Source organism: Octodon degus, unplaced genomic scaffold (genome assembly GCF_000260255.1).
Source record: "Octodon degus isolate 3935 unplaced genomic scaffold, OctDeg1.0 scaffold00085, whole genome shotgun sequence".
NCBI classification, from domain to species: domain Eukaryota; kingdom Metazoa; phylum Chordata; class Mammalia; order Rodentia; family Octodontidae; genus Octodon; species Octodon degus.
In genome coordinates this window covers 5,888,425-5,899,871 of record NW_004524661.1, presented here as the reverse complement: position 1 = coordinate 5,899,871, position 11,447 = coordinate 5,888,425, and the positions used below count along the sequence as shown (strand labels likewise).

The 11,447-nt window shown below is 42.8% G+C and overlaps 1 protein-coding gene across 2 annotated transcripts in view; it reads left to right on the top strand.

Moving 5' to 3' along the window:
* Positions 1-396: 396 nt before the first annotated feature.
* Positions 397-11,447, top strand: part of Rars (arginyl-tRNA synthetase) — a 40,368-nt gene continuing 29,317 nt past the window's right edge. Inside the window, exons 1-3 of one of the 2 annotated variants that reach the window (XM_004637043.3) lie at positions 397-476; positions 2,361-2,495; positions 9,395-9,583. In XM_004637043.3, the coding sequence (XP_004637100.1) occupies positions 432-476; positions 2,361-2,495; positions 9,395-9,583 (369 nt within the window). In that variant the 5' untranslated portion in view covers positions 397-431. Of the gene's footprint in view, positions 477-2,360; positions 2,500-9,394; positions 9,584-11,447 lie in introns of those variants that run through there. The other variant, XM_023721794.1, reaches the window with a different exon arrangement.

Here is an 11,447-nt window from a genome sequence, read left to right as displayed (position 1 = left end):
TATCTCTCTTTGTGTCTCCAGAGCCAGGGATAGTATGTGGCACATTAATGTGCAAAATAAATACTGAACAAACAGATGGATGGATTAGTTCTGCACCCATTTCACAAAAGGATAAACAGTGGCCCTGGAGAAAGAGTCTAGATACGTGACTCTGTCTAAGTGAGCCCAAACACAAAGGACCTCTGGCACACTTCGCCTTAAATTCTTCCTCCACGCCCAACATCACAAGGATGCCAATTCGCTGATGCAGACTCCTCCACGTGTTCGTTTTTCCCGCGTTGTTTCCTGGGCCCAGCCAGGGGGCACCAGAGACTGGAACTCGGCGAACCACGCGAGATTTTTTTTGCCGCTAGGAGGCGGGGTTTCCGCTTCCGGCCTCTGCTAGCTATTTCCGTTTCCGGCCACTTGGCTTGTACAGCGTTGAGGCGAGGATGGACGGCTTGGTGGCCCAGTGCTCCGCGCGGCTGCTGCAGCAGGTGTGTCACCTGGGGCTGGCGGAGAGGTCTGGCGGGAGGGACCAGGTCTCGGCTCTTGGCAGAGCAGTGTGGGGGCCTTGGCAGGGGGTAGGAACTGTGTTGGTCTTGGGCCATAACCCGGGCCTCGGCGGCGGCGTCCCGGACTCACACGTTGTCCCAGCAGCTGATGGGGTCGAAGGGGGTACTCGTTAGGGCTGGCGCCATTCAGCGAAGCGGTGGACGTTTCCTGCGCTCTCCCACTCGCCGAGCTGGTGTGGCCGGAGCCTGGCGCGTTCGGACGTGCGCCTTAGGCCCGCGCGCTCTAGGGCGCTGGGCTGGAGGGAGGGCTCGCCGGGGCGCTGGGGCGGCTCAGCCGTCCTCTCTGATTCTGAGCAAGGGGATTCCTAGGAAGCTCAAGAGTTGGTTCATCATCCGACGCAGATTGTGCCCTTTTGATAGGGGAAAGAGCCTCCCGACCTGAGAGATGTCTGGGAGGCGGGCGCGTTCTCTAAAATCGCAGAATGAATTTGAGGAGCAACGGGGGTTAAGGGCAGAATATATTTACTTGAAGGGGAAAGAAAGCCTCTGGCCGAGAGAGGGACAGAAGGGGGCCCGAGTGGGTTTCCGAGAATCCTGCGTTTTCTAGGGGAATTTTATAGAGCAAATCCATGAGGTGAGGTGGGTCAAAGCTATGGTCCACCAATGAGATTACGAGAATAATTGCTCTCGTAAAATTGACTAAATTGGGATCTACTGGGTTAGGGGGGATGTGGCTGCATTCGCCTGATCATTGGCCTTGAGGACGGGCCGCCTGCCGGAGTGCCTGTCTCTCTCACTGTTGCGGGCGGGCCCAGCCCTGACTGCCTGCCTGTACTATTTCTGCCTAACTCAGCTGCCTACACACTTTCACAGTGGGAGGGGTGGGGTGGGTCACAATTTTTTTTTTTTCCCGGAACCGGGGTGGGTCACAATTTTTAAAACCAAAAGTGAAATCAGTCTCATCTTTGTGTCCATAAGGGGACGGTTGAGTTAAGGAGTGAACCATATTGCATCCTGTAGCAGGAACTGCTTTCTGCCAAGTTAGCAGTCGCAAAGTACAAGTTGGTAGTAAGCTGTTCAGAGCCATATGTTAATCCACACGTTAGAACTGCTTTACTGGATAGTGATCAGCGTTATAATTTTTGAAAATTGTTTAACCCAGTGTCAGGGACAGCATAAATTCCCCACCCCAAGGTGTTTTAATTTTCTCTTTAAACATGAAATGAAATTTCAATTATGAACTCGTCTCTTGTATTTTGTAGTTAAGTTGGGAACTTTATTTCTGAATTGAAACGCCTTTATTTTTAGCTGTTAATGTGCAAAATCCAGTCTAGGACTTCAGACAGTGAAATTGACAGGAAAACGGGGAAATTGGTTAGATACAGAAAAAGGTATTTGAGCTGGTTTGAATGCAGCAAAAGATGGTTTGTTTGGGGTTTTTTGGTGGTTCTGGGACCTGACCCAGGGCTATTCACCTACTAGGCGAGTGGTCTCTATGTAGGGGCACTCCCAGTTCAGGTGTTTGATTTTAATAGTCTCAAGCCTCTAAGATTTGGAAGTAGAGGCAGATCAGCCTTAACTTACTAATTCACTGCAACTTGTTGAGCTGAAGAAAAACTTAGGGATTTTTTGTTTGTTTGTTTTTTGTCTTTTTGGGTAGGTATTTTTAATCCTCTACACACCCAATTCTGTGTTAGCAAATAAAATGCGAATATCTGCAAGAGTCTTAGAGGAGAGAAAAGTATAGCTTGTCAAAGGGGAAATTCATTTCACCACCCATGTATGACATCATTGTTGTGGAGAGGGAAATGAAGTATACCATGCAGTTATTCACACTGTACTGAAAAGAGTGCCTTCACTGCCTAGGAAAAAGAGATTGCGTCTCTGACTGCTGAAATTGACCAGTTGAAAAACTATAACTGCTTGGAAGCTTCTCCCAGTTTGCAGCAGTTGCAAGAAGAAAATTTAAAATTAAAGTATCGGCTGAATATTCTTCAAAAAGTAAGTACTTAGAGTGACCTTTGGGAACAAAAAATTACTGAAGTCCTAAGCAATGCACCTTGGATTCATTGTCTACTTAGCTTGCAGAATGTTAAGAAGGATTGAAAATTTTCTGGCAATAGGTCAAGCTCATGCTTTAAAATTTTTTTCTTAATTTTTAAATAATTGCTATTATCATAGAGGAGTTTCTTTTTTTTTTTTCCTCGTATTTTAGGGAAGGGTCTATAGGGTGTTCAGGGTCTCACTACTAGGTGGACTCCCAGTGATCCGCCTGTTTACAGCCTCCCAGGAGCTGGGATGACAGGGTGAGCCACCACGCCCAGTCTCAATTGATGTCTCGGCTACCGGGTGGGGTTGGCAGTTGATCAACCCCTGGCCCCTGTGTCTGCTTGCAGGTGCTTTAATCCAATTAGCTATTTGGCCAGCCCCATAGAGGAAATATTTTAAAATAAACTTTTTTCTTTTCTTTTTTTTTTTTGGCCTTTATAAGACAGGGTTTCACTGTGCAGTTCAGGCAACCTAAAGCTCACTTTGTACCTCAGGATAGTCTGGAAGTCATTGATCTTCCTGCCTCTGCTTCCCTAGTGCTGAGGTAACAGGCATGCACAATCAAGACTGACCTTGGTTTTATATTAATTATTTTACAGTTTTAAAGTATCATTTGGGACTTTTTCTTCCCGCTTGATATTTCAAAAATTTTGGTGATGTTTGTGCTCATGTTTTAAAATCTAAAAGTGATTATCAGTTACATCAAAAAAACTAAGGGTGCTTCAGGCTTTTGGCTTGCCTTTCAAGTTTGCTAATGACATATTTTACAGTGTGACCTCATTTCCATAATTGCTTTCTGTGTGTGTTACTCTCAGGCAGGCTGAGCAAGTATTAATCTTCCTGATTCAGCAGCTTCTGTTTTCCTTACACCCTCTTCCACTGAACTGTCCTTATCTTTTTTTATTTTATTTTTTTAAGGGAGGGTCTGCAGGGTGTTCAGGGTCTTACTACTAGATTGGACTCATAGTGATCCACCTGTTTGCAGCCTCCCAAGAGCTGGTATTACAGGCATGCACCACCACGCCCAGTCTCAATTTCCATCTCAGTGTGCCCTGGAGGCACTGCCAGCATGAGGCGGGGAATAGAGCCCCCAATCCCTGCTGTGCTTTAATCTGCCGAGCTATTTGGCTGGCTCTTGTCCTTTTTAAAAATCTTACTTATGTAGTATTTATTTTTCCATAATTTTATTGAGAAACAAATAGCAGTGAGACAGTTTCAAGCCAAATTGGTAGGACAGTTTCAGTAATTAACACATTGCATACGTTCTTGCTAGTGGTTAATTGCTGTACAAGATGCGGACTTGATATCCTATTTACAAACACCATTAGAACACATCCTTCTATTCATTAAGAGAATGTTAACTATATAACCATCTTAACCACTTTGAATACACAGATACAAAATGGACATTCATCTGTATCTCCTTTTTTTGTTAAGTTCCATCATTTAAATGTTATAGGTCTGTAAACTCAGGAAAATATTCTAAAAGAGTTCAGTAGTCCATAATAGTATTAGGTCTTCTGCTTCACTGGCAATGTCAGAAATTGTTGACCTGAGTCCCCTACAGCTCAACATAACAGCATGGGTTTACTTCTTATACTTCATTTTTATACTTTTCTGCTGGATGGTTAAGACCAAGGTAAAGCAGGACCTATGCAGCAAGAGTTGCAGCTTTTGGGTCTGATAAGGTCAGTGAAATCCCCTCAGGATTTATCCTGAGATCCTGTACCTCAGATTGTAGAAGCTTTTTCAGTGTCAGCCATGTGGATGAGTCACGGCCATTGCTTGGCCAATGTGCTCTCTGTGAAAGCCTGAGAGAATGTTGTTTTCTCTCCATGTGACTCTCCTTAGGCACACTCTACGTCATCGATCACTTTCCTCTTTGACCCCATAATCTCCTTGATCAGAAAATTAGGACACTGCCGAGTTACATGACGTTACAGTACAAGTTCTCATATGTCCTAAGTCTTAATTGACCTTAGAGGGCTAGGGCCAAAATGTTGGCTTTCCTTACAGCCCTCCTTTTTCTGTAATTTTGGTCTGCAAACTTAGATTGTTAACCATCCAGAAGATAAGCTTATTGTTATTACCATACAACCTAGGCTGTTAAGCTTAACCTCACCATCTGTCTGAATATCAAACATCTTAGGCATAACATGAAACAGGTATTTTTCATCAAGTATTGGTATGTTGAACTTTAAGTCCCTATAGGATATGATGAAAAAACATTTAAACATTTGAATATATTTTTAAAAATAGGCATAAAGAATTATATACTTATGTTTACACATAAGTCCAAAAATCTCACTATATGCAACCTTGAAGCAGGACAGTCCCACTATATTCCTTTTTCTGTCTCCTGCCTTCATTTACCACTCCCTTCTTTTTGAACAGTCATCTACCCGAGTGACAGCACAGCAGCAACTGGCATGTCATGACAAGCAGCCCGTATTCAGAAGACCAGAATGAGAGGCACTCCAAGCATGAAACTATTATTACAGATTACCATCTTCATTATGTAGTATTTAGAATTAGGTATTAACAGATTTTTCTCCCACTAACAATCTTAAAATTGTTATTATGATAGGATGTATGTTACAAAATCACACAGATTTATAAGTACTCTGCTTCTAATTCTTTTTCTGGAATTCGTAATTAAACCTAGGGCCTCACACATACCAGTCAGGTACCTTATCATCAAGCTCTGTTTTCTTTGCCTTTTTTCTTTTTTTGGAAATGGTCTGGCTATGCCCTTTGAGCTAACCTTGTGCTCACTTTTGTAACCCCCAGGCTGGCTTTGAACTTGTAGAGATCCTGTCTCAGCATCCTAAGTGCTGGGATTATAGGCGTTCTCCACCATGCCCAGTTTCTATTTTATTTTAACAACCAGTTACCCAAGATGGCATCAACCTTGAGATCCTCCTGTTTCAGTGTCCTGAATAGCTGAAGTCACTGTTTTAAGTCCCCATGTTTGGCAGTTCTTTTTTTTGCTCCTAATGCCTTCAGGGCAAGTTTGGCTGGCTTGAGTTGTGGAGATCGAACCACAGCAACCTGAGCCTGACTGCTTTGTTGAAGCAGCCACTTAAAGAACTGAGCTACCGGGCAGACCCCCAGTTCTTCTAATCTTAATTTTATTGAAATCTCTTTGTTTTTTTTAAGGATATAAATTTTCTTGCATAATAGGAGATGCTTAGGATGCTAGTATAGTATCAAGTTGTAGTAGAGATTTTTGTACCATAGTCAGTGTTTCTTACCCTTATGGAGACTGCCCTTTGGGAGGAGAAAAAGACTTGTACGTGTGGGGGCTGGTGAGATGGCTCAGTGGTCTAACGCACCTACTTAGAACAAGCTTAGCAAAGCACAGGGACTGCGGTTCAATCCCCCAGCACCACATGCCAGCCAGCCCTGCTCCCTGGTGGGCTGAGCTGGCCACACACACACAAATAAATAAATAAGACTTGTATGTGTGAAACAAATAGAGAAAAAAATCTTTAATGGATTATAATTGTGGTACAGAAATCAAATACGGATTTTGTATGTCCATGCACATATATATGCTCATACATTTGCACACACACATGTACCAGTCCTCTCCTTTAAAATAAACTGAAACTTGGTGTGGTGGTCCATCTCATGTTCCCAGCCACTTGGGAGGCTGTTAGGAAAATATTGAGCGCAGTTGGTGACCAGCTTGGCCAATATAGTAAAATCCTATTTCTGAAAGGAGCTCCTGAAGAAAGTTCTAAGTCCCTGGTGTCTCGAATATCGGATAGACACCTAAAGGCCACAAGTTTGTAGATTTACTGTAGATGGGAGAAAAAAACACTGCTTGGTGGGAGTAGACCAGTGAAGAAGGCTCACAGCAGCTCCAAGAATAGGAAAGAGGCCTCTAGTATTTAGAAGACTGGATTGGGCCCTATGTCATGTAAATGTGGCCTTGGGATGGCCTATGAAGAACTCAAGTGGTTTCCCTCCAAGGGTAGCCCTATGGAAAACTTGCTGCTGCTTTCTTTTGTGTATGTGTGTGTGTGTGTGTGTGTGTGTGTGTGTGTGTGCAGGGTTTCACTACTCAACTCCAACTCATGATCCTCCTGTTTTCAGCCTCTCTAGTGCTGGGATTATAGGTGTTCACCATGCCTCGACTCCTTGGATGGCTCAGGTTGGCTCAACTTGCCCATGGGCAGGGCTGATGCAGCAGGCGGGAAAACTAAAAAAATAGAAGACTTTCCTAGTTCCCAGGCCCCCTTCCCCGGCCAGGCTGAGCTCATCAAAAGAGTCAGGGCGTAGTGGCACAAACCTATAATCCAGTGCTGGGAAAACTGAAAACAGGAGGATCCCTATGAGTTTGAGGTATTGAGACCCTATATACCACAGACAACTCATATGAAGGGTAGGGGAAGGGGATACAGCAGACAGCTACTCTGGACAAGTAGGTAGTATTCCTAAGGGACATACTCATGGAAAGCGTTGCTTGACCTCTAGCCAGAATAAATGAAGGGTCATTAATGGTGTCTTTTGATTGGTGGTGCCCAAATAAAACTGATCGTTCCTTTAAACAGTGTTTAGGAGCTATCTGCCTGGAGTCATTTTGCATCCCCCAGTCTATGAGCTTGGGATCATTTTGGATCCTGTGCTGTGTCCTCTTTTTAGAAGCATTTCCCTTAACCATTTAAATGGTTAAGATAAAAATCAAGCCATAGATTTTTTTTTTTAATGACTTTACATACTCCTCCTGGTTGGTTGTCCAGGATGCCCTAGACCTAATCTCTTATCTCAACCCTACCTCAAAAAGAAACAAAATACTATTTTAAAATGAGCGCCTGCAAGCACAGGGGTGGAGGTGGGGGTTGGGTTGTTCAATCCCCGGGCCTCTGGGCCAGCTCCACCCCTGGGGCCCCCTTAGAGGCAAATGAGACTGGGCATGGTGACATGCCTGTAATCCCAGCTCTTGGGAGGCTGTAAACAGGAGAATCACTGTGAGGCCTGTCTAGTAGTGAGACCCTGAACACCTTGTAGACTCTTCTCTAAAATACAGAAAAAATTAAAAAATGAATTTTTTATTATGCATTTTGCTCTTTAGTTATATTTAAAGAACTTTCATTTTTGCTCTTGCAAATCCTTACATTCTAAGAAGCATGTCTTCCATTTTTAAAAAAAGTTATCATAGTATAGTCAAGTTTTCCTATAATTTTTGTTTTTCTGAGACAAGCTCTTATCGTGTTGTCTGGCTGGCCTTGGATTTGCTGTGTGGTGCACACTTGTTTTGAGCTTCCAAACCTGCAATTCGAAGGGTAATCAGTTATTAAAAACTTGAAATTGGGCTTTTAGTGAGTTTAAGAGTATATTTTCTTTGCATATAGGGGGATTGTGAGGGAGCACAGAACATGGCCTCTCCAATAGACCTGAGCTTGAATCCTGTCTCTGCCATGTTCTGTTGTCTTTGGAAGGGAATCTCTAGTCTGTTTGGAAATAGTGGCCACAGTCACAAACAGAATGTGTTTGTGCAGAATAAGATGTAAATAAGAAAAAGAAAAAAAAAAAAGATGTAAATAAGCAGTTAGCTTTTATCTTTTTTGTTTTGTTTTATCTCAAGGCAGGGACTCACTATGTAGTGCAGGCAGGCCTGGAACTCAGTGTGTACCACAGGCTGGCTCCAAAGTCATGGCAGTCCTGTTGCAGCTTCCTAAGTGCTGGGATTACAGGTGTCCCCCACCCCCAGCAGTTAGCTCAGATCTTAACATAATACAGATGCAAATATTTTATTGCTGAAGATTGTACTCAAAGCCTTGTACATGCTAGGTGAGCGCTTTGCCACTGAGCTACACCTGTAGCCTTTTTTAATTGACGTCAAGCTCTCGCTAACTTGCTTATGCAGGTCTCAAGTTCCTGAGCTCAGTGAGCCAGCCTCCTGGCTTCCAAGTAGCTGGGACTATAGACATGTACTGTGCTATCTTATATAGTCCCAGTTTGGGGAAAACATGGGATATGGCAGGTACAGTACTAGATGCCTAGAATAGTGCCTTGACACTTTACCCAAATCCAGCAGTCCAGTAGTGGAGATATGTAATTATGTGAAGATATGGTACATTCAATAATAAAAGTTATTATATGCTATCTTAAATGAATATACTCCACTGAACTGATAAGAAAATGAGCAATTGGAGGTACGAGTAGGGCCAACGTGAAATTATGTATATATACTAAAACAAAATTATCCTGTGTGACTGGTGACTGGTATGATATTACCTACTTGATTCTGTCATTTCACACCTTAAGTCTGTATGATGAAGGAAAGAATGTCTTGATTTGTCCAGGGGGTTTTCACTTCCTGGACATGAAGTAATCATAGCAAAATATGAATTTTGTTTGTTGGTGGTGCTGGGGACTGAATCCAGGGCCTTGTACATGCTAAACAATCATTCTGCCATTGGGCTACATACCAAGCCCTTTTTAAATTTTGTTTTGAGACAGAGTCTTATAAGTTGCCCAAGCTGGCCTCCAACTTGTGGTCCTCCTTCCTTAGACTCTGAGTAGCTGGCATTACAAGTCTGGCCACCGTGCCTGGCCAGTTTTATATTTCTGTTTTCTCAGAACTTAAGAAAAATTTTTTTCAAGCCCTTTTACCAGTGTCTGTTCTTGTAAGAGAAATGTAAGAAGACCTCAGAATGTCCCCTCTATGTCTTGGGACATGGGATGAGCTGCTGTGTCTCAGCACAGTGCAGATGGGAACACCACACTGAGTGCACGTTCCCTTCTAGTTCTGCGCAAGACACTTGAGCTTTTCTCAGAATATTTTGGGAAGTCTTGCATGACAGTACAGTATATTATCAGACATTGTCTTTCTTTTGCAGAGTCTTCAGGCAGAAAAAAACAAACCAACTAAAAATATGATTAACATTAATAGCCGCCTTCAAGAAATCTTTGGTTGTGCCATTAAGGCTGCATATGTGGACTTGGAAAACCCTCCTCTGATTGTAACACCAAGTCAGCAGCCCAAATTTGGAGATTATCAGTGTAACAGTGCCATGGGCATTTCTCAGGTAATGTATTGTTGCAACTCAGGGCAATTAGATCCTATTGGGTATTTTCATCACTACCATTTACACAAGCCATAGCAAATTGTGTCCTTAATGGAAAGGTCATTTTATATAGTTTGAAAAATTGGAGAAAAAAGTTGCATAATTTTAATTTTTTATCAGTTTTTAAAGCACAAGATTGAATTTGCAGATAAATTTTGTATTCTCGATATTTAAGGGTAATATTTGCTACTGTTTTATTTTGGTGCTTCCTTCCTGCAGGGTCCATGACTGCTGTGTATTGTTAGTGCTTACTGAAAAGTGAGAAGCTAAAAGCTAGGTACTAACCAGCATCCCCATCAAATAGTTAATGCAGCTCTGTTGTCTTTGAGACAGGTTTACATGTTTCCTTTTTTCACCCCTTGTTCTGGGGATTTACACGCTTCTACCAGCTTAAACCACTTCTGGTACATGCATGACTCTCCTGTGCCACCTGAACGGACAGCCACACATACACCACTGGTGCTTCAAGCCAGTGAGAATGTAAAATGTTCACATCCCAGCCCCCGTCGCTAACTGTAGTATTGGACCCAGGGATTGGATGTGCTAAGTCAGCACTCATACCACTAAGCTACACTGCCAGTCCTTTTTAATTTAACTTGTAGATAGACTCTTACTAAGTTATGCAAGCCAGCCTCACACCTGGATTCCTTCTACCTCAGCCTCTCTAGTACCTGAGCTATAACTGTGTTCCTCTCCACTGGCCCATGTGTGGTCAGTTTTATTCTGTAGTGCTGGAGATTGAACCTAGCCTTCTCACTGAGCTGTATCCCCAGCCCTTTTAAATTTTTATTTTGAGACAGGCTCTTACGTTTTTGAGTCACCTAGGCTAAACTGGAATTCCTTGTATTTTTTTTCTTTCATACTCTGTTTTTAAATGTTATTAGTACTTCTCATACATGTTAATCATAGTCCTCATAGGGAATTCATATCTGTCTATAATACATCCCAGTTCCTTTTTTCCATTCCATTGCCCTCCCTTGAAACCCTTCTCTTCATTTACACAAGCTTTATTTCCATTTTTTCATGGCTTTTTTTTCTTTGCCTTCCTTCCCTTCCCTTTCTCCTCCCCTTACCCATATTCCCCTTCTCATTTATACATATTCTTCCCACTTCCCAATTATCTCTCCTCTGTTATGCTGCTCTTGTACCTTTTGGGTTTCTAAGAGAAACAGTGTGATATTTAAACTTTTTTTTTGCAGAACCAGGGATTGAACTCAGGCCCTTGCACTTGCCAGGGAAGTGCTTATTCCACTGAGCCATCTCCCTGGCCCCAATATTTAAACTTCCGTACCCAATTTATTTTGCTTCAGGTTATGGTCTGGAGGTACATGGTACATCCACTTACCTGAAAGTCTCAAGTTTATCCCCTTTTTTTGTATTTTTAGGGGAGAATCTGCAGGGTGTTCAGAGTCTCACTACTAAATGAGACTGGTAGTGAGCCACCTGTAAACTCATTTACAGCCTCCCAAGAGCTGGGATTACAGGCACATCTCCATTGCCATCTCAGTGTACCCCAGTGGCACAGGCGGCACAGCAGGCCTGAGGATCAAGTCCTGGCCCCTTGTTCTACTTGTTAGTCCTGTGTCTGAAGAGTAGGCAGTTAAAAAAAAAAAAAAAAAAAAGATTTCCCATTCTTTGGGTTGTCTTTTCACTGTTTTGGTAGTTCTTTTGCCATTCAAAAGCTTTTTAGGGCCAGGGAGATGGCTCAGTAGAATAAGCACTTGGCTGGCAAGCATAAGGGCCTGAGTTCAATCCCTAGTTCCGCCAAAAAAATGCTTTTTAGCTTGATGTGATCCCTGTTGATTCTTTGTAATATTCCCTATGC